The following is a 24,575-nucleotide window of genomic DNA, read 5'->3' as shown; positions in this document are numbered from 1 at the left end:
ATCCCCTTACTGATAAAAATGCTGATTTGTCAAATACTTATTTTCCCCGCTGTATATATAAAGTACTGTGCAAAAGTCTTAGGCCACAATGCTACCATTAGATTTGTTGTTTTTGCAATGTTATAGTGATCATATATAATTATTTCTCAGTCACTTTATTAGAATACAACCAGAAAATACAGTAAATGTGTATGTAGTATTAAAAGGTGCATTATTGTATATAAACTTCTCTTCCACTTGAGCAATAGCTGCAGGATCTCTTAAGCTTAAATGAAATTAAATCCTAATTTCTAATTCTAATGGAATGACTTCAGTCTCCTCAAAAAAGCTCAAGATGTTTCATGCCAAGAGAGGTCAACACTAAATACTGACTGATGCCTGAAGAAGACATTTACTTCAGAATTTTTTATTTTGTGTACATATTTCCTGTATTTTTTGTTTGTATCTTCATAAAATATTATTGAAATATTTATATTGAAAAATAAATATGGATGGACAACTTTGCTAAAACAACAAAGCTGGTGATGGTGGCCTAAGACTTTTGCATATACATTTGTAAGTGTGCATATATGCTGTATATCTATATACACAGGACTGTATATACGGTGTCGTCCACCTCTGCTGTGTTCATTGTGTATTGAGACAGTTTTATAAAGTCTATTAATAAATGAAGTCTCTGGCAGTGAGGTTTGCCGGGCTTTAACTGGAGTCAATGTTTGACTATGTTGGGTTATTTTTGTCAGAAGGTCCTTTCACCATCAGCTCTGAGCTTTCAGACTTCGACCTGCCTGTTGTTTTTATGTGTTTGTGTGTGTAGCGGCTCTTATGTAACTCCAGGAGTCCATTAACATTCAGCCACCAACCCTTTTTAATCTTTGTGTTTGTCTGATGTGAGACTTCTGCACTTCAACTCTTTCAAATCCATTTGCTTCTTATTACAGAGAGTCATTGACACTTTTCTTCATCTGTTTTAATAACACAGATTATCAGCATGTATAGTGTGTGAATCTGAATTAAAATCTGGCTTTTGTTTATTTAATCTAGTATGTGCTGTGGCAAATAAACCCAGAGGAAACATTTATCATGACAGAGCGAACTGATGAACCAGCTGAAAGAATTTTTGAGGTTAAAATGCTGAACAACCTTTTCCGTTGCCAGGCCACAGAGAAAAAAATCTCTAAAGCCACGCAAACAGGGTGAAATGGTGTAGAAACATTGTGTGCCGGCGGTATCAACATCATCTGCCATCTTAGATGTCTTTTTTATCATTAGTTTGACACAATGCATTCTGGGTTCCTTGATTGATTGATTCTGGACACACTTTAATACAACATACAGATCTGGTCTGCCATATCTTCAATGTTGATATCTTATAAAGCATAGTAATTGTGCAGTCCATCTTTACTGCTCATGCGGATCTGAAACTGAGCCTCCGTCACCAGTGTCTTCCTTATTTAGCCAGACTAAATTTAACGCATGGCTTCCTCCCTCAAAGCATCACTGTGGGTCTTATAGTTTTACCATCAGTCAGAGACCCATAAACCATCTTTCCACAGGGTTGGATGCTGCTGTGGATCCGGAGAACCGGACTGAAGTTCTTGTGTTTGCAGAAGTCTTAACACAGCACAATCTGAAGTCTGTGTAAATGTCACTCGTCTCAGTTTATGTCTTTGCTCTTTCGTGGGTCTTTGAGAGAGAGAAAGACTTCTGTGTGTGAGGACCTAACAACACAAACAAGTATTGTATTTAAAATCTTAAGAAATGAAAATAGATCGGATCAGGAAAATCCCAATACAAACACAAGCATTCTCTATTTTAATGAGGATTTAAATCTGAGGTCCGGTGAGGTTTAATTAGGCTTTGTCACTTTTTAATGAAGATCTGGACTAAAATAAGACATTGCTGGATTAAAAGGTGTCACAAGGGAAAGCGGTTTGTTTTGTTTCATGAATCTTTCTGATATTGATCCTGAAGACGAACATGATGACATTAGCAGAGGAAGACTTTCTCCATAGAATGACATCATATACTCTTCATCAGCACCTCACACAATGATTCATTTAATACAGTTCATCACGGAGGTTTATTTACTCGTTTTAAAATGTAAGATTAATCCGAGCTTTGATTCCTCTTTGTCAAATCTCACACAATCAGCTTTCAAACATTACCAGAAAGAGAGAAGATGTGTGTTTGTTTTGCTCTTTGTTACATTGTTTCTTTGAGGTTTTATAGTTTTATGTGCTTCACAGCAGGTGCGTTCTCATAACGGCAAGCATGTTTAAATGTTTAGTGGTTGGTAACTGTTATGGATGTGGGTTGTAAATGTTACCAGGTGATCTATGAATCAAAAACTTACTGATATATCACTCGATGTTGACTCCAAATGGACATTTCTGGACTGCTTTTCCAGGGTCACTGAATAAAAAAACAAGATTCAATCTTATTTGTATGTTAAAATCATGCAAAAACTACCCATATGGCAAAAAATAAATGTCTTTGGCCAAAAATTTATTTTTGAATTTGAAAATATATGTTGATATAAAGGTAAAACTGAATATATATTTAGGGGCAAGCAAATACATTTCTAATTTAACAACTCATTCTTGGTCAAAATATATTTTAAATATAAGATAAATACAATCTAATCTTATAAGTATATTACTTTATAAGTCGAAAATATATTTAATTTTAATCTTTTCAGGTTTGTAACATAAACATGCAACATGAATATTTTGTCCTTGCTTTAAAATATATTTCTTTTTTAAAACATATTTCAAATTGTATGAAAATTGCAAAAAATATATTGTTGAAAATGAATAAATAAATATTTAAACATATTCCAAAATATATTTCAGCAAATACATTTTTGGCCATTTTTTGTAAATGTAAAAACATATTTTTTTGCCATATGGTTAAAAAAGAAATCATAACAATACCAAATAACCACCATAAATATATATTTCTTTAAACATATTCCAAAATATATTTCAGCAAATAACATTTTGGGCCATTTTTTGTAAATGTAAAAACATATTTTTTGCCATATGGTTAAAAAAGAAATCATAACAATACCATATATCCACCATAAATATTTATTTCTTTAAACATATTCCAAAATATATTTCAGCAAATAAAATTTTTGGCCATTTTTTGTAAATTTAAAAACATCTTTTTTGCCATATGGTTAAAAAAGAAATCATAACATACCAAATAACCACCGTTTAACTGTAATACTAACAATAACTTACATTTATTTATATATTTAGTAGGCTATTTTAATCTAAAGTGACGCAATGACAGAGCAACAATAACAAACAGCGCCAAGCGTTACACAAAGTTGTGTTTAAATGAATAAAGTTGAAGTTGCAAAGTTAGATTGTAGACAGACCAGTAAACAGCGATCTTTAGATAATTATTGTAGATTTTTTTAAGGGTATACATTTATGAAAATAAAATGATTGAATGTATTTGCCTCGTGTTTATCAGGTAGTTTATGCTTCTACCGCCATCTAGTGATTATATCAGGTAATGCAGTCAGACTTTAGCGATTTACAGATCTTCAGTGAGAATGATGATGGTGATGTTTCAGATCACCTTTGTCAAAAAATCCTAAAGGATTTTAATAGGAATCATGTGCAGGAATCCAATAAGAATGTATATCATATTTATGTTCCTATAGGATTATATTAGGAATTGTCTTATAGGGTCAGATCTAAAGCATTTTAATAGGATCCAGTTCATTTTTTTTGTATTTTGTAATATATTTCCCTATTTGATTTTGTATATTGTTGTTATATCAATAAAAAAAATAAAACAAACTGAAAGCAGCACATGCAGGGAAGGGGACCAGAACGTTTTTTTTTTGTAATGGACATTGAACCATCTGTTGAAATTACTTGAGTTTATGACAAACAAATATTTAAGCACTTAAGAATTTTAGAATCGTTCAATTAAATAAACATTTTTCTTCAACCCTTCTATGGCAACATATCATTTAGAAATATGAAATATTTGTGGAATGATAAGAGTAAATTCCGTGTGAATTATTTGTTGACTGTTGAGACTGAATCAATTGGCGGATGGTTTTAAGCATCCAAAAATATGAAGATATTTGACAAAACTGCTTGTTTTTCAGAACTGTTCTGTTATTTCTTTACGTCAGAAGCAAAAAAAATGTGAGTGGGTAAAAAACATTTACTGGAGTAGATCTTTCCTTTTATTAAATTATTGCTTTTATAGCCTTAAATAACTGTTTACCTTTTGTGTCGCGGAAAGTAATAAAAACACGAAATGGAGTTTAATTTATATGGACTCTTACTGAGCCAAGTGGAATGGATTTGGGTAAGCAGCAGCCTGAAAGTCCAGGCTGTAGGTAAAAAGCGGAACGGATTTGATTTATTAAGGCATTCCTCTAATGGAAATGGATTTGACTGACGGCGCTGACAAGTGAACAGACAAATGCGATAAATTAGGACAAACGTTAGTGGGTCCAATATCATTGATCTTATAAAGTGGTTTAATTCTGTCCAGAGCCCGTGTTTCATAATTCAATTTCTACACAGATTATTATACCGTCAAGTTTTACGACATTTACAGTCAGTTGGTAAAATGAATGCTGTTATTATTTGCGCCGCTCCACGCAGCGGTTCCATGGTGTAATGGTTAGCACTCTGGACTTTGAATCCAGCGATCCGAGTTCAAATCTCGGTGGAACCTCGTTCCTTTTCCCACGGTCCAGTGATTTGTTTCCGTTTTCTCCATCAAGTACAGAAACAGTACCCTTTATACGAATTGCGAATCTAGTGTTGGTAAACAATGCCTGGTTAAATATAAATAAATGCAGATGTTTAACTGTGACTGTGTAATAAGATGGAAAAACATTAAAAACACATTTATTTGATCTATTTGTTATTCGTTTTATTACAATCCCCTCACCTCATATGGTTTAGCCTTTATAATGTCACACATAAAAATACAGTTTTTTGTACAGATACAATGAAATTACACATAATTATAAAACGTCGTATTTACAACATAACACTTTTATACATACAAGTGAGACACATGGACACTAATGTGTGTAAACAAACAGAATCTATGTGACATCCATTAACACATTTTACAATTTATTTGTGGTTATACCACGGTTACCACAAATATTGCTCTGGTGCCTATTTGTAAGTCATTTGAAAAGGTGTCCGGTTATCGAAAAATAATACATACCCGTGAAACATTTCTCAACCAATCAGAATAAAGCATGCAACAGACCTGTGGTATAGGTGTTAAAGGGGCCATGGCACAAGACTTTTTTAAGATGCTAAATAAATCTTTGGTGTCACCAGAGTACATATGTGAAGTTTTAGCTCAAAATACCCCACAGATAATTTATTATAGCATGTTAAAATCGACACTTTGTAGGTGCGAGCAAAAATGTGCCGTTTTGGGTGTGTCCTTTAAAATGCAAATGAGCGGTTTGTTGCAATTGAAACTCAATTGTGCTGTGAATTATTTTCTCTCTCTCTTTCTCTCTGCACTAAATGGCAGTGCTGTGGTTGGACAGTGCAGATTAAGGGGCGGTATTATTATAATAAGAGCTCTTTATGACATCATAAGGAGAGCCAAATTTCAACGACCTATTTTCTCATGTGCTTGTAGAGAATGGTTTACCAAAACTAAGTTACTGGGTTGATCTTTTTCACATTTTCTAGGTTGATAGAAGCACTGAGGACCAAATTAGAGCACTTAAACATGGAAAAAGTCAGATTTTCATGCCATGGCCCCTTCAATAATGATAAATCACTAAAAGGTTAACACAACACTGGTATCTGCTGGAGGAGGTTCAGATTTCAGATGACTCCATGCTTCCCTCAGGATCTCCGTTTGAGCGCCGTCTGCCGTTGGTCTGGCCGTTGAGCGTCTGCATCTTCTCATGATCTAGGCCGATGGTTACACGACTGTTGTCGGTGATGGAGGAGTTTGTTTGGTAGTTACAGTGAGAATCAGATATCGTAAGACGTCTGCGTCTCCACTGACACCCATACTGAACAAACTTTCGTCTGAGAGCAGACTGCACCTGCGGTCCAGAAACATTACGGTTACAATGAGAAATGTATTTTTATAGCATTTAAGTATTGTGATATCTGATGTTCACGCTACAACAAATAACCCATTCTCTAATAAAACCAAAGTAATGAAGGTTCAAACTGTATAAGTATAAGTTGTATAAGTTTAGGGCTCATTTTAAAATAAGATGCGTGTGAGTTAATCCTTCATGTCATACAATACTGGACTGTACCTCTCCATTACAGAAGCAAAAGATTATGGCCACCAGAAGCCCCTGTAGAGACAAAATACATTTAATAAAAATGCAAAACACAAAATGCAATGAGATTATATTAAAAATATACGGTATACTATGTTGATATATTGAATTCAGGGAAACTGGAACACTTTAAGGTGAATTAACCCTACATTAACATCCACCTGAAAATGTGCAAAGATGTTCATGAATAACTCATAGATGGCCAATGAAACTCGTCCGCTGGGCTGCAGGGGCACCAGGATGAATTGAGCTCCGAGCAGCGGCACCAGGATGATCGTGGCTCTCACGGCTTTCATGTAGACATTGGTCTCGGTCCGATGAGTGACCCTCAGTTTAGTGATCAACACCCTCACAATGTTGAGAAGGAAGAAGAGATTGACCTGTGAAGGACGGAGAGAGACATCTGTTCACCTGAATACTTTCGACTGACATGAAGAGACAGATGATGCGGCAGCGGAGGAGAAAACGCACCAGTAGAGCCACATGGATAGGACCGTGTATGATGTACAGCAGATTTGTGTTAATAACCCAACACCTGTCAAACACAAGATAGAGATGGACAAACACAACACTAATACATTTCAACATCCCTACTGAAAAATCCTGCTAAGACCGGCATACGCTGGGAGCTGGTTTAAACTGGTCCTCCCAGCCTGGCAAAGTTGGTCAAGGTTAACATTTATTTCAAGGGCAAGCAAATACATTTCTAATTTTACATACCATATGGCAAAGAAATATTAATTGCTAAAATATATTTTAAATATATCATAAAGACAAGATAATTTTTGAAGGTGAAAAATTTAATTTTAATAGTTTTAAAAGTGTTACGGTTACACATTCGTAACATAAACAAAGTAGATATAGTAGGCTAGATATATTATGTAATGCTTTTAAAATATATTTCAAAATATACAAAAAATGGCCAAAAAAATCGTTGAAAAATATATTTTTGTAAACGTATTCCAAAATAGATTTCAGCAAATAATTTTTTTGACCATTTTTTGTATATTTTGAAATATTTTTATTTATTAATTTATTTTTTTTGCCATACAGTGGAAACCAGCTAAAATTAGCTCACCAGCTTATACTGGTCTTAGCTGGATTTTTCAGTACACCTGTCATGAGGAATCTTTCTAGCAAAACTGTGAGATTATTAAAAGTTTATTTTAACATTTCAAATTCAGTGTGATATTTTAAGGAGGTCCAGATTTACTTGTCATCATGAAAGAGCAGGCGTGCCACTGCATGCACAACAGCAGGAATTACAGGAAAACCTGGAATATAGACGGAAATGATGATGTCACTGGTTCCTTATTAAAATACTGCTTGACTGCTTGTTTTTAAGTTTATACAGAGTATGTACATTTATAACTATTACAATACTAAATGACCCCAGCAATAGCTAAACTTTAAAAACAAGAAGCTTAACTCATTCCCAGCCATAATTTTTTGTGATTTTCTTCGATAAATATATAAACATACAAATATATCAAATGAAAGAACAGACCCTCTGCTATCAAACAAACAAAATGCAAAAAAAGTTTGATCCTATCTTCATTTGTTCTCTTTTTATAACCTCTTAAATATGGGCAGGTTTCTTCAAAAATACAAAATTAAATAAAAAAATAAAAATGTTTTAGGAAAAAGCTGAAGTAATTGCATTTTTGTAAAGATATTTTTTGTAGAAATCAGATTCAGAATGGTTATCAAAACATACACAGAGTTTTAAATTAGTTATAAAATTTAAATGTAAATTTTGCTTCAGTTTTTTTATAAATTGTGTAAGAGCACCACCTAGTGAATAATAGCGGAATTACAGATTAACGTAAAAACTTGTCAGGAAAGTGCCATTGGCAGCGAAATGTTTTCTCTTAATTGACAAGTTAACTCGTCAGTGGCGGGTAAAGAGTTAAATATTTCAAAAGTTATGATGAATCTTATTATTGTCAACATTTGACAGTGAATATAGACAAATTAAAATAGTATTTAAAGGCAGAATATATGACTGCGACAGTCAAACCCCATTATAAAAAATAACATCCATAATGAAACGTGACATCAGACCTCGCATCTTCTCATTTGACACCTGACTCATGATTGAATATACGTTCACATTGCAGGCGAAAGTGGTACAAATCTGATTTTTTTTGCCCAAATGTGACCCATATCTGCTTTTCTTATGAAAGTCTGAACAGCACAAATCTGATTTTTTCAAATGAGACCCAGGCCACTTTCATATGTGGTCCTAAATTGGATACATATCTGATGCAATACAACGTGACTTCAGTCTGAACGGCCATGTCGCATTTCATACGACTTTTACATCAAATGTGACGGATGTCACATTTCTGTGCTGGAGGAGGCGGGAAGATGACATTACATCTCCTTCTGCACATGTGGGTCACTTCAGGGCCGTATACGCTTCACACATAAGACTATTGGCAGTCATTTAACAAAAAATCCGAACTGAGCATTAAGACCTGCAGTGTGAACTATGCCTAAATTTGATCTGAATGAAAAAGGATAATGCAGGGTTTTTATACACACCCCACCCGAGGACATAGTACCACCCCAGCTGCTGTTCTCCTACAAACACAGCCACGATGATGAGCGTGTGAAGATAGATTCCCTCACAGAGCATCCAGAAGTAATTGGAGCAGGAGGTGTAATGGGTTATACTGGCCAAAATCTTACAACCGATCTGAGACTGAACACACAAAAGATTAACACCAAGCAAGAAACACACAAGTACAGGTGACATATTACCGGTAGTTGCACTTACAAAGTACGTTTTCTCCTGGTGCTCTCCGGTGACCAGGTAGAACCAGCCGATGGTGGCGAATGAGTTGAGGATAAACGAAGTAAACATGTTTTTATGAAGAGTGATGCGCTGACAGCTCAAACATCTGTACACACAAACACAGTTCATTCAGACAGATGAATCGTACACATGTGCTGGATATCTGCGATGGGTTTATGACATACTTGAAACAGGAGAAGATACACATCGAGATCAGTAGTGAGATGATGGACAGGACATGACCCACCACTGCCAGGTAATAACCAACATACGCCAACTACAGGAGAACCCAGATGTTATATAAAGACACTAGTGATGAGCGAGTCACTCGAAACTCGGATCATTTAACCCGATCCCTAAAATGACTCGAGAACCATGAGTCCTAGTGACCATTAACCCGAGTCAGTTGAGTCCTCTCAGATTTTGCATTAAGAATGAGAAATTGTATAAAACACAAAGCTCTTCAAATGTTTACAACAGAATTACAACAAATAACTCTACATAAGCTGCCATAGGTTCTATAAATTGCAACAACAAGTTAATTTACATCTCCAAATGTCAACTGGGGGTACCGAGTGAGCAAAAAGCTGCTATTCCGGATCGTAATTTCCTGCAGCTCCGAGTCCGAGTACAAAGGGATGCGTGCGCGCGACAATGAGTTGGTCGGCGGCTCGGGGATTCACACAGAGAGTGACTCAACTCAGAGCTTGAATCCTGGACTAGGAAAAAGGAGCCTTGCTCGTGTTATTAACCCACTGACTCATGTAGGCTAATCTGTTGCAATATTTGACTGGCACAATGTTTTGGGTAGAAGCTGCAAATGTTTAAACATTTTAAATCCGAGGACTGCTGCAGCAGTGCTGCTGGAAAGATCCGCCACCGACGGACGTACACGGCTCCTCTTGTTGACTGAGTCACTCAGAGTGACGCGAGTGGTTCACTCACAGGACCCGTGCAGGAGCGGGCGTCTCTGTCTGGGACTCAATCACAAGATCATGTTCTTGCGTGGATGAGTGACTGTGTGGCTGCATTAACCGAAACCTATCGTGGTTCTTTTAAGTCAATCTGAAACAGGACACGTTCCTCTCACATCCAAGTCAAAAAAGCCTGACATCTTCTAAACGTGGTGTTGATATATTTGTCATTATGAAATGAAACTAAACACACCGAACTTTTACAATTATGTTATTGATAATGTTACCACGGACATGCATGTTTTTTACGAGTTCCCCAGCCGTTTTTGCGAGCAGAGGAGTCATAGACTCGTAGCTGCATGCGTGATCTGAGTTGCTTGGTTGGCATTAGTATGATTTAGCGATTGGGATTGGAAGTGACTCAAGTGACTCGAGTGACTCGAACAACCCGGATCATATTAGTGAGTGACTCAGAATAACCCGAATCCTTAAAAAGATCCGGGTTGACCATCACTAAAAGACACAACTGATCGTGAAAACAACACTTTCCAAATAAAGCCGTAACCTTGTGTTTCTCCTCTGTGTACGCTGAACATTGAGTATAATTGGACCACAGTCGGTTGCTCTCCGGGTGTCGAAACCAATGGCCATCTGAGTTACACACTTTGGTCACTTTCTCTGATTGAACAGATGTTTGAAAGAGCATTACAGTAAATACACCTGCGAGTATATACAGTACAAGGATATATATGTATATATTTTACCAGATGGATCAAAGTCCTGGAAGTAGGAGGGACAGAGCTGTACGGCGGTACCAGGGGCGGAGTCTCCCCAACACAACCAGCCATCCCATGTGCGATTACAGTATGGTCCTGCAGATGGCGATATGAACAGTGAGGGGTGTGACACTAATCGCGAGTGATTTACATGTTAAGTCAATGCAAAGACGCGATTAGGCATCCCGCGGTAACCAATCAGGACCTTGCTGTAGTAGTGACGTGATTACAAGACGCGAGAGGAGAGGCATAGTCTCAGAAGCCCATCCCATGACCCAAATGTCCACGTGAATGTCTTCGAATGACTAGAATTTTTACATGCTCAAATGTTCAAGCGTCCAACTACACGAATAGCGTGTTTTTGTCGCCTCTACCGTGTCTGGTGGTAATGCACCATAAGGCTACTACCCAACAGCACTACATTGTATCATAACTCATTACCCATCAGCTTTATTTTTTTAAGATGCCTGTCAGCATTTTTTGTGATTTTCACAAATGCCTTCCATGAAAATGTTCTTCTATTAATATATAAACATACAAATATATCGTATGAAAGAACAGATCCTCTGCTTTCAAACAACAAATAAACAAACAAACTATAAACAAAAAATAATTGCATTTTTGCAAAGGAATTTATTAAGAGATCAGATTTAGAACGATTATCAAAACATACACGGAGTTTATAATGTTGTTGAATTAGCTGATGCTTCAGTTTTATATATATTGGGTAACAGTGCCATCTAGTGGATAATAGCGGAATTATAGATTACTGTAAAAACTCATTTGCAGGGAAATGTTTTCTCTTAATTGACAGGATTTCTCGTCAGTGGCATGGAAAGAGTTAATATGTTTTGTTTAATTCAAATTCTAAGTCTCAGATGTTTTATGTCATGAATTTCTTTGGGGGTAAGAAGGGATGAACCCTTCACTGAAAAAGTTTGAAAACCACTGATTTACACAAACACCGATCTAAAATATTACACAACAAAAATAAAACATTAAAGCCTTACATGAAAGAGAAGTGTACTTCATACACAGGAATATATTGTTAAACAAAATGATAGAACAAAGAAATGCAGGGGAAAACTGGTAATATTGGTAATATTTTTAATTCATTAAATGAACAAAGAATTAACTTGGCAACAATAAATAGAGACGGTTTCCCAGACACGGCCAAGCATGCTTGAGCTGTCTTTACTGATAACAGCCTGCACTGACATATTTTAAAGGATTAGTCCATTTTCTTAAAAAAAATCCAGATAATTTACTCATCACCATGTCATCCAAAATGTTGATGTCTTTCTTTTGTTCAGTCGAGAAGAAATTATGTTTTTTGAGGAAATCATTCCAGGATTTTTCTCATTTTAATGGACTTTAATGGACCCCAACACTTAACAGTTGTAATGCAGTTTAATATTGCAGTTTCAAAGGACTCTAAACGATTTCAAATGAGGCATAAGGGTCTTATCTAGCGAAACAATTGTCATTTGTGGAAAAAAATTAAAAATATGCACTTTTAAACCACAACTTCTCGTCTTCCTCCGTTAGTGGGACGCGCCAGCGCGACCTCACGTAATACATCATCATGTCAAGAGGTCGCGGATGACATATCAAAACTACGCCCCAGTGTTTACAAGTGTGGAGAAAGAGGACCGTTCTGATGTTGTTGTATGTTGAATAATACTAATTAATGTCTTTGTGTCAGTCTATTGTTTAAAATGGTCCGAAAAGTGCATATTTTTCTGTTTCTTGCCAAATATGGCAATTGTTTTGCTAGATAAGACCCTTATGCCTCGTTTGAGATTGTTTAGAGTCCTTTGAAGCTGCATTGCGACTGCAATTTTAAACTATATTAAAATTGTTTAGTGTTGGGGTCCATTAAAGTTCATTAATATGAGAAAAATCCTGGAATGTTTTCCTCAAAAAACATAATTTATTCTCGACTGAACAAAGAAAGACATCAACATTTTGGATGACATGGTGGTGAGAAAATTATCTGGATTTTTTTTAAAGAAAATTGACTAATCATTTAAAGGGGCAATAAGTAGGATTTTAAGTGTTTTATTAATCAAAATCAATGTCTTTATTCATAAATATGTCCTCGTTGGTGTCAAATGACCTCTGCAAGTGATCTGACCTTTCTTTGTAAGCTTAGAATTTCTTCTCTTTGCTTACATTGAACGGGTAAGTCCAAGGAGGCATCCATATCGTTCCGGCGTATTGATAAACTATAATAGCAGAGAGGGACAAAAAGCACTAGCCTACCAACGCGTTTCCACAACGCGTTTTCATTCAGAACACGTGAACCAGCTGAAACGGACAAGGAGATCATTGGAGTGATAACATAACGGCTACCGTAGTTGCAACACGCATTTGGAAAGGGGAGGAGCTAAAAGCACTGTTCGTTTGAATGCAAAATACAATTCCACCACTAGATGGGGTAGATCCTACTGATTGCCCCTTTAAATCTATCAGTGTCATTGTTTTGTCCCAAAGATATGCACAGCACTAATCTGTTTTTGTGAGTTGTATGTTTGTAAAAACTACTGAAATCTCATAATAAAACTAAGGCCTATTGGATTAATCAAAAAATCTGACCCATAAAGTAATAAATCAGACAGCAGCAGTGATGAGTGTTTTTTTCACTATAGTAAATTATAATTTGCATTTGCATATTGCTGCTTTTAAAACTTGATTTGCATAATTTCTATTTATTGTGAAATATAACAATGAGAAATGTTGTGTATAATCTAAGGAAATATATACCGTAAACCCTCAAAATCTTTTCCTGTCTTACATAGAGACTTATATAACCGATGACTTATGTTTAGATTCTGGGAGTTTTAATCTCTCTTTATTAAATTAGTTTTGCAGTGTTTCAGTGATAAATATTTCCATTAAACCATTAGCAAACATCCTTAAAGTCACTCTATAAACTATTACAGTAAGTTATGATGTTATTACTCCATTAAACTTTCCACCAGAGGCAAACTTTAGTGCACAGATGCAACAAACAACATTTACATTTCCCAAAGAATATATTATGATGTTCATCCATCCAACTTTCTATGATAAGTTATCGTTTTTAAAGACAGCAGCATTCATTCCCCACATCATTTACATTTATTCATTTGGCAGATGTGACTTCTAGTGCAGGAGTGTGACCCCCAGGTGTAACAGATCCCCAGAAAGTTTCAAGAGAAAGCAAAAATTCAGTCTGTGATATGGTTTAACACGACACCATCACATCACAGTCAGAAACCTAAACACATTACATGCCCACTTTGGATGTTGTAGTTTTCATTTCTATATGAGCTCAGACCACGTCAGTTACACCAATAGTAAATGTTATTACTTTGAAAAGCAAGAGGACGTCTCTCACCTGGTTCACTGCGTGGAGGGTCGTGTAATATTTTCAGGTAACACTCAAACTGGGCAGATAGGATTTGTGTACGTGTTATTCTTAGATCCTGAATGGATGCTGGGATGTCTGTCACCTCCTCTGTTGATAATGACATCATTGATGTGATAACCACATCCTCACAATGACACACCTAAAACATCATTGATATTAAAGGATAAACCATTACATATTTATATCACATGTACAATACAATCATATACAGAAAATTATCGAATTATTATTTTGAAAAGTCTTTGTATAAAAAGTATTCAAATATAGTAAGCAAAAATGAAAAGATGATTGCAATGAACTCTAATCTCACACGGTCAATACAGAGGAGATTAAAGTCATTGAGAAACCCTTAGTTATTACCCAAACTTACCATATAACCTAATATTTATAATCAGTCTATGCTGTATGATACAGCATTAAAATGAAACTTTGTGTAAAAAAAATGTTCATGTGTGTAGTTCACCTATAAATATTGATTCCTAAATCCTTCAATATTGTACACATCCATCATCTCTATTAAACGCATACACACATACTGTACTGTATATACAGCTCACCTCAGCTGTTAGGTGGGTTATAAACAACATCAGCATCAGCAGCAGTGACCGACTTCTCATCCTGCACTTCTCATCTGACAAAGAGCATCAGTTTTCTAGGGTTAAAGAAAATATTTTATCATTGGGGTGAGCTGGGCACAGTATTTCTACAGGTGTTTTTGGTCTTTTTTTCTTACTGTCAGAAGATCTCCCGTGAATTTTTGAAAAGTTTTGGTAAATGTGTTTTTGTTAAGATATTGAACAAAGAGTGTTTTGGAGGCATGAAAGTAAATTTTTTCATCTTCCGATTTCTGAGTTGGGTGTGTAAGTCACCAAATCCAACCTTATATTATTTTAATCACTGTCTTGCTAAAACATGTCAGAAACTCCTTGATAGATGGGATTGAATTTTTTTTTTACACAGCAGGGTTAGTTGTAACACAGGTATAAAATTATAATGAAATGAAAACAATGTAAATACTATTCATCAAAATGATATCTGTTAATACAATATCAGGGGAATAACTCACAATTATGATTTTTTTGCCCTTTCTATTTCTATGCATTGCTGCATAATAGACAGATGGTTAGATGATGGATGGATGAATGTGTGGATATCTATCTATTATAGGCAGATATAGAAACAATATCCACCTTTAGTATAATGTAGGGATCGACCGATATGGATTTTTTGTTTCATCAGCCTTAGCCGATACAGGCTGCCGATTTTCTTGAGCCGATATTTGGAGCCGATACTGCTTTTGCTCACTCAACTTACATCATAAAAATGAGGCAATCATGATGCCAAATGTTACAAGTCTCAATTTAAAAAGTAACATTTATTGAACTTAAAAGAACTGCACTCTTCACAATGACGAGGAACTATCAGCAAAGGATATTGATTTCTAGCACTTTACTACTACACATATATATAGAGATAAGAAATAAAAAAAAGCTTTGGTCAGCTATGATCAGCTGTTAGGCCGAGCTTTCGATGTTGTCATGGAAAGGTTGGTTGTTTTTAGTCACATGACCTGCAATCGCTTGCGGCTTCCAACACTCTGTCTGTAAATAATGCCGGGAAAAATCGGCGAACACAGCAGCCACATATCGGCCGATACACATAAAACTCGCAAAAATCTATCACTAGTATTTAGACAGAATTTGATTGAATTATTTGTGTTTAAACTAAAGCAGGTGTTACAACAAAGCCTCTGTTTGTTACAATGAACCCCACCTATGGGGTAACGTTTGCACTCCTGTCACTTTAGGTGTAATTGTGCGATAACGGTAAATCCCACAAACAAACTTTAAGTGTTCATTTGTAGCAGAGTTGTGTGTGTTGATTGTGTAAAAAAATATTCATCTAACCTATATATTTTTGATTGATAGAGCCAAAAAGTGTTTCTTTGTGCCCAACTCTCCCCTACTATTAATATTGTTTGAAATAATGAGAAGTGAATTCATCTGAAGTAGTGCGTGGTGGTGCTGCAGTCTACTGACAGTGACTTCTGTACACAGATCACAGATGAAGTTTTACCCTTAACTCAAATCCACTCAGACGTTCATGAGAACACGCTTGTTTATTTCTCTGACAGGATGTCACCCAGAATCTGTAAACACAGAAGTCAAAGCCCCACAGCCTCAGATTTACACTACAGTGACTTCTACACAGATTATTAAGATTATTACACTTACTAAATATCTACACTGTAAAAAATACTTGCTGCCTTAAATTTTTTTTGTTGAATCAACTCGGATTTACAAGTCATTTCAACTTACTATTATTTATCTTGACTAGAGATGAGTTGTTATAACTACAGGTGAGTTGTTATAACTTATAAATTTAAGTTGACTTTTCTTTTTGTGACAACTAATTTCTGTTGACATGACTTGTATATCTGAGTTGATTTAACAAAAAATTTTAAGCCAGCAAAGTTTTTTTCACAGTGTATCTATCTATCTATCTATCTATCTATCTATCTATCTATCTATCTATCTATCTATCTACGCTGTAAGTGTAAAGTTGGAAAAAAGTTTTTTTTCACTTTAGCTAAAAAATTTTAGTTGAATTAACTTAAAATGTTTCAGGTGTAACCATTTGAAGTATTTTTTTTTTTAAGTTGGACCAACTTTTCACTTTTAATAATCTATCTATCTATCTATCTATCTATCTATCTATCTATCTATCTATCTATCTATCTATCTATCTATCTATCTATCTATCTATCTATCTATCTATCTATCTATCTATCTATCTATTTTGAGTGTTATTAATATCAAAGCAAAAAGTGTTGAATGTTTCTGTGTATTTGTGAGTTGTAAGTTGTGTATGTGTGTGTATGTGTGTGTATTTGTATAAATGTCTTTCCCAAGAGCTGTAGTCTGTACTGAGGGTCTGAGGTCAAAGGTTAACATGAGGAGAAGTTCATGGGAAACATTCATACAGTATAACAAACCCTCCAGTCATGAGCGTGTTAGTGATTTTGCTATTGCTATGGGGTATATAAGGCAGAACAGAAGAGGTAAAGGTTTCGGCGTATTGTTTTCAGAAACCAAAAGCAAAGCAATCTGAGCAGCATTTATAGAGTTAGGCTGAGATTTTGTAGGCATGTTTTACTCGAACTGTTAGCTGATCAGCATAAATCCTTAAATAATTCAATGTCTCTGTCTGCAGATCTTGTTGGTCTGAATATTTACCATGAAAGTTATATTTCTGTGAGGAGTAACAGGAAAACAAAGCTAAAGAGCGGACTGACTTCCTGTGAGTGTGTTTCCGTTCTGGATGCCCAGTAACATTAGGATATAAATAAAACCATTGTAACACCTGCACAAAAAATACACAATCCACAAAGACCCTTACAAAACCTTATCAGTGTGTGTCTGTGCCCTTGTGTGTGTTTTGTGTGCATATTTGTCTGTTTTGTTTGTTATACTGCAAATTTTCCAGAAAAAGAAAAATATTAATCACACAATATTACTGTGTGTGTGTGTGTGTGTGTGTGTGTGTGTGTGTGTGTGTGTGTGTGTGTGTGTGTGTGTGTGTGTGTGTGTGTGTGTGTGTGTGTGTGTGTGTGTGTGTGTGGTGCATTTTGTTGGTGTACGAATCTAGGTATTCCTATTTTCCCATTACTGAGTCCAAAAATAACACAATTGGAAAAGGACCAAGGAGGACCAAGAGTACAATTGCTCGATTCGCATGCACGCACACACACAAATTAAATCTGCGTATAAATGGATATTATTCATTCTCTCAGCCTTACATCATTATAGACCTGTGACTGTGAGTAAGCATCAGATCTTCACCTTATGCTTGTATACTGAATGTATGACATCTTTTTAAGATTGTATTTCTGTAGGCATAGATGAATAATAAGGGTTGTGTACATGGTAATGACGTATCATGAGCCTCAAACACGATTGTTTCCTCCTTCTAATGTAAACCATGTGCATGCAAAAGACCACTGGAAAACAAACCAATCACATCATAACACCAACTGTGTGGTTACAGTCCAGATGTACACCCCAACATTAAATTAAGTACAATGTTGTTACAATGCTAAAAACAAAGTTATGACTGCTGAGTTATGCTAGTTAATGCTATAGCATTTAGGCTGCAGTTCTACTATTGACGTTACAGGTCCATACTGAAAAAAAACACAAACTTACTACTCAGAAACGTCCATTAACAAGCTCCAAACAATTGATTATTCCTCAAAATCTGATACAGACTCAAACATAAGATCTGTTTACACACACACAGAGCTACTGAATGAGCTGCTCTGAGAAACAGCCAATCAGAGCAGAGCTCAACATTATTATTCATGACCCTTTCAAATAAGGTAATAATAAACCATTTAATACTAAAGACAAATCCTACTGTTGTATATAGAAATCAGAAAACAATTTAACAGATTATTACAATGCATTCTTTGGCACCTTTATCTCTTTTCATGTTTTACAGGAGAAAAACATCAAACCGGTTAGTAAGGACTTAAGGGTTTAAGTGAACGGTTACAATACAAATCGTCAATCTAACATCTGGGATGTAGTTGAAATCCCTTCTGGTATAAGAGGATTGTATGGTGTTTTTCCTAAGAGAAAACTTTTCCTGTTCAAAACTGGGAGATGCAAAAAATTCCCTACATGGAGATCTGCTGAGAGCCGAAAAACATGCAAACATGAATCAGTCTTACTGAGGGTCTGGGATACAAACATACAGCATTTGTAATAAAGTAACTGTTCAGATATCAGTGAAGGCACCAGGGACAGATGATCAGAGACAACATCACACCAGAAGATTCTGCATAACATTTCTTACAAAATACAAACTCACAAAGTGACTAAATATTGACATCACCTGCATTTACTGTCTGACACATCCACTTATTTTTTTTAAACAAATGCTTTATATTTACAAAGATAATAGCATAAAAAGATATTTTCAGTATCGATACTGCTAGAATACCAGACAGTACAGCTTTTAACTAGTCTTAACAAATATTCAAACAACCGTTTCATATAATTGTATTATGTATAAAGTTTACTATAGTACAACTCTATCGCAAAAATTGAGTTGTGATAGCGCAATAACAGCGGGATTTTACAGTTAAGCTGTCAATATAGAAACAGAAGTCACTAAAATCAAGAAACACTTGAATAGTAGTAGTCGTAGTCGGTTTATTTCAGGAATATATGGCCTCTCGGCCCAAAATTCCACAAATATCATACCATGGCGGACAATCTATTTTTCATTCCTTGATATATATACAGTGCCAATCGCCATGCATACACAGAATCACACATACTTGAGACATCTTTGTGGACATCACCTACAAGAGTAAATTCACTTAAATATTTCTCACGTAAATCTATGTACAAAGGACAAACATACAAAAAGTGCTTCTCATCTTCTATCACAGAAATTTTTGTTAAGTTACAATAATGACAGATTCTTTCTGCAACTGGTGTATTACTCCATCTGCCCGTTTCTATAGCTAGCTGATGACCTGAGCATCTAAACAGGAGCAATGACCGTACCAGTTGCACGTTACACACAGATGTTATGTAGCTCTCTTGTATTAACAAAGACTTGCATTGTGAGTACATGTTTAGTTTGTTATTTTCTAAAACTGCTGCATACCACGCCTCATGTGCTTTTTCTTTCAATCTTTGATTCAAAACTGCCGTAAATATTCTTATATCACCTACACTTTGGGCCTCCCAAGCAGCAGAAAAACCATAAAAATTCAATAATACTTTAATATTGGTAACCCAAGTTTTTCTACCTACTTTATCCAATTCCAATAGCATATTGTAACATTTTTTGGGATAACGATAATCAAGCATAGACACTAATTTTACCCAGTACATAATACACCTTTTCATATAACATGTGGACAATGCAAATCTTCCTAAGTCACCCAAAACAGCTACATTGCTTACACTTGAACTAATACACAGAAGTTTTTTACAAAAAGATACTTGAACATTCTCAATACATTCAACTGGCTCATAGCCCCAGATTTCACAATTTCACTTGAATAACATAGAAATAAATAAATTAATTGTTGTTGTTTTCGTACCGTTAGAGTTTGAGTTGATCCGCGTGTGTCTGATCCTCTCGTGACTGAACCGATTTCTGAGGCGGTCCTCCTTTACTGACAGAAAGAAATGTCATCATTTACTACTATTTACATACATTTTCTTATTTAAATGTTCATAATTTATTATTGGCGTATAATAATTTAATATATTCTCATAATTTAACAAAATGTTCTAGGCTATTATTCTTATTTCTATATACATTTACGTTCGTTTGTCTAAATACAGTTGGTCAGGATGTTTATAGCAACACCGCCGCCTGCTGGTCAAAGAAAAAACAGCAGAGAAAACATTTTACGACTTCCTGCAGCTCTTCGCAGACTGAACAGCTTATGACATCACAGTAACGTGTGCTTTCGAATCGCTCTCGCGGTACTACCACAGCGTGTTCCCTTCGCTACAATCCGAAGTCTGTAGCCTCCGGAGGTCGCATTTGCAGGCTTCATACGTCATCAAGACTGTGTTATTTCAGATTATTGATAATTATAAACAGGGACGTCACTAGGATTGGAAGACAGGGGGGGCTCAGCCCACAGAGTATTTGTAACTTGTGTTTGCAAAATTTTTGCACTCACATCTGAGTTACAATTATGTCAACAACCAGTCAAGAAACCAAGATGTTAACAAGTAAAACATGACAGACATATCCTCCTCTTCCATTTCTACTCTGTTAAATAAAAGTTACTGTAATGTTAGCTTTTAGACACATCAAAGCTGCATGGGGGAATTTAGGCCAGACTTTGCTCCTGATTAGTTATTCTATAAGCAATGACTTAAATGCTATCTGCAAATTGGTCACATGAAACATCCAAAATGTCCATAAACAGAGGTCAGACAGCTAAAAAGTTGGTAAGTTAAACAAATGAGAAAAAGCAGTACAAGAAATAGAAAAAAATTGGCATCACTGCATACTTTACCAGGTAAGCTATTGACCAGGGCTCTCAAGTTTTGAAGACAGGCAAGAGTGACACCCCTCCAAATACCCCCCCCCCCCACCACCCCAAATATTATTTAACTATTAGGTTGTATACTACTAACCTTATTGCAATCCACTATTCCATTGTATTCCCTGTGTGTCATATATGGGACTAGAAAATGTTCATTTGGGAATGGAGATTTTTTTACAATGAAGACTTCCTGATTCATTATTCACTGTGTAAATACACGTACACATTTCCAGTACAAACACATCATTTTACTGTTTGCATTTCTATGCTCACATAGAAACCTTAGCCAAGGATTTTTTTTGACAAAATAAACTTTTAACCAGAAAATAAGATAAATGTGTGTGTTCACATAAATGTAAACATAAACCGGATTTGCTAATCTTATAGGTTAATATTATTAGTTGATAGCCACTGTGTTAATCTGGAAATTATACAGATCTAAAATTTAGAAAAGGGGAATGACCAACAAGTGATCTACCTTAATACTGAGTTGTCAAGATGCATTATGATGTGGTTTTCAGGACAGGGTTTGGATTAAGCCAGGACAAGGCCTTAGTTATATTAGGATGTTTATGTAGTTTTTACAAGCACAAAAATATTACAGGTGTGCATCTTGAGACAAAACAACGTGACTGATGTATTTTAAGATATGTTAGTGCAAGCTACTTTTAGTTAAGAACTAAAACTCAAACAGGCATTTTAGTCTTGAACAAGACTTAAGCCCTGTTTGGGAAACAGCCCCTATGTCTATACTGTAGGTCAGGGGTCTCCAACCTTTTTATAAGCAAGGGCTACCACAATGGATAAAACAATCTGGATGGGTACTTACTACTTTCTGATATAGTTTAATCAAAACGTTTTTCTTTTACTTGTTGTTTTATTTTACTTTACTTGTTGATACGTTTTAGTATTGTTTAAAATGTTAAGATAGGTAAACCAAGCCAAGCTAATATTAAAAATACCATGTTGAACCCTCAAAAACTTACTAGGAATACACATTATACTACCATACCAAAGACAAATACACAGGTGCCTTACACTTTTTAAAAGGAAGGAGTTCAAATGTTAAAATATTAATATTTTAAATGAAATGAAACAAACATATTTAATAAGCTATAATTTAATTATATTATTAGATTTTAAAAAAGCTATTTTACTGCAAATATAAGGTGAAATGCCCATTAAAAGCTCAATTTGCACGTTTGATCCAGTTTTTCCACAAAAAAAACTAGTTTTATAAAAGGATACACTTCACAATCACCTGGTGTTTCGCTGCATGAAATGATCTGCCTGATGCGTTCAGTACAACAACTGTACATAATGCAATGCATCACGCCAGCACATGACTTTAAAACCTGTTACGTTAATAAGCAATATATAGACGCGTGCTTTTACTGGTGACTGACCTGCTCCCTTCCTGGAGAATATTTCTGTGATTGATTTTGCAGCATCTCGCTGCGTCTGTCTCTCTCTCTCTTTCACATGTCAACCTGAGACGACTGCACGGCGGGTCAGAACAGCCGCCAGGTCAACATGGCCAGTCCGCCCTGCACACACCTTGTACTACTGATGTTCGCTCTGCTCGGCCCCCTGCGGATTGATAAACGCGCTAAATCCATGCTGCTGACTCAGATCAGGGGAGGAGACGAAACTTGACGCAGCATGACGCCTTTCATTGGTTGTTGCGTTAAATCTTACCCAGATACAATAGTGCTATTTTCTGATTGGCTATTGTGTAGCCTATTTCTTTTTTTTTGATTGGCTGATAAGTGGCAGGCTATAGGGGATACGCGCTTGATTCCTGCCGGTTTCCATAGTGAGAGCGGCGCGACCAGATAACTTTTGTGCGCTGCGGGCCTGCGGCATATATTAAATATATTATAAATAGTTTTCTGCGTGAGAAATACAATGTGTGGCGGGAGTGCGTGACAAAAGACCGAAATGAGTGACTGTCACGCTCAATGCGTGACACTTGAGAGCCCTGTCATTTAGGGGGGCTTAGGAACATTTTGGGGTAGCTTCAGCCCCCCTAAAATAGGCCTAACGACGTCCCTGATTATAAACTTGACTACTCTTAGTTAATCGTAAATTAATCGTTGTTATATGGTTATGGCTTGCGAATGTTATGCTCAGTTAACTTAAATAAAGCAGGCTTGATGACGTATGCAACCTGCAAATGCGACCTCTGAAGGCTGCAGGCTTTGGATTGAAAAATGGCCACTGTTTTTGAAGACAGTCGTGCTTTACATCGGATAGATGAATGATAATAGATAGTTAATAGATATATTTTATATATTTATATTTTTAATAGATAAAAGAAAATCTAAAATTAGCGCCAATACAAGAAGGCACATTTAAAATGCAATAACACAACATGAAAGTTGTTTTAATATCATTTATCTTACAGTAATAAAATGGTTAAAGCAAAAAAAATTTGTCAATTAGTGGTAAAGTCAAATTTAGTGTAAATGTGTGAATTATTATATTTATTATAGATGGATTGAGTGTAGCTACGGATGGCACCAACAAATATTTTTTTATATTATATTTTATATTAAGCACAAACACAAACTAGACTATTCAATCATGATTTCATAAACACAATGTTATGCCCCAATTTACATATATAAATTACTGATGAATAACAGATATTGCTTTTACAGATAGGAAATGCGGTTTAAAGCAGATAGTTTTTTTAATATATCATATTTTGTAATATATACTATATTTTTCCCCACAGAAGACTGAATTATTTTATTTAAAGCTCAGAAGTTTAATGATCAAATATACACATTCTGCTATACAAACTTTATTTTCATTTTTGCTGAACATTACACAAAAGAAAACATACAAAACACATAACATAACATAACATAACATAACATAACATAACATAACATAACATAACATAACATAACATAACATAACATAACATAACATAACATAACATAACATAACATAACATAACATAACATAACATAACATTTCAATATCTCTTATAGTTTCTGTGAGCAGTATATGTTTTCAGTATGTGACTGTGAGCTGTGAGTTTATTTGGAAAATGTTTATTGTTTGTGACTTTATTCTGTCAGTGAGTTTTGTGGTCTTTTTGTGGCGACCAGCAGAATTTTTATTTAATTCTTGTGTTCCTGTCAGTTAATACTGAAACCTCACAGATCAAAGCATCATCATAAAACAAGTCGGCTGCTCTTAACAGACACACTGTTTCATGTTTATTCACACAGATAAAAGTTTGATACA

At 35.4% G+C, this 24,575-nt stretch overlaps 1 protein-coding gene and 1 non-coding gene across 4 annotated transcripts; one reads left to right on the top strand and one right to left on the bottom strand.

The window, feature by feature from the left end:
- The first annotated feature begins 4,644 nt into the window (after window positions 1-4,644).
- On the top strand, window positions 4,645-4,716 carry trnaq-uug (transfer RNA glutamine (anticodon UUG)). The gene has a single exon. It is a non-coding gene; the product is annotated as a tRNA-Gln (tRNA).
- A 175-nt stretch (window positions 4,717-4,891) lies between these two features.
- On the bottom strand, window positions 4,892-20,459 carry calcrl2 (calcitonin receptor-like 2). 3 transcript variants are annotated; one of them, XM_065269074.1, is made up of 13 exons: window positions 20,349-20,459; window positions 14,785-14,879; window positions 14,195-14,366; window positions 10,801-10,908; window positions 10,602-10,714; window positions 9,308-9,399; window positions 9,105-9,228; window positions 8,870-9,029; window positions 7,536-7,596; window positions 6,794-6,857; window positions 6,484-6,702; window positions 6,296-6,337; window positions 4,892-6,073 (listed from the first exon to the last, which is right to left on the bottom strand). In XM_065269074.1, the coding sequence occupies exons 2-13, from the start codon at window positions 14,842-14,844 to the stop codon at window positions 5,840-5,842; spliced, it is 1,449 nt and encodes a 482-aa protein (XP_065125146.1). In that variant the 5' UTR covers window positions 14,845-14,879; window positions 20,349-20,459; the 3' UTR covers window positions 4,892-5,839. The 3 variants fall into 3 exon arrangements, with proteins under 3 accessions (XP_065125146.1, XP_065125145.1, XP_065125147.1); XM_065269073.1 differs by having other exon boundaries at window positions 8,870-9,228; XM_065269075.1 differs by lacking the exon at window positions 14,785-14,879 and having other exon boundaries at window positions 8,870-9,228; window positions 20,349-20,410.
- Window positions 20,460-24,575: the final 4,116 nt, after the last annotated feature.

Source organism: Paramisgurnus dabryanus, chromosome 21 (genome assembly GCF_030506205.2).
Source record: "Paramisgurnus dabryanus chromosome 21, PD_genome_1.1, whole genome shotgun sequence".
NCBI classification, from domain to species: domain Eukaryota; kingdom Metazoa; phylum Chordata; class Actinopteri; order Cypriniformes; family Cobitidae; genus Paramisgurnus; species Paramisgurnus dabryanus.
The sequence above is the reverse complement of the archived record's forward strand: the minus strand, read 5'-3'. Positions and strand labels throughout refer to the sequence as shown.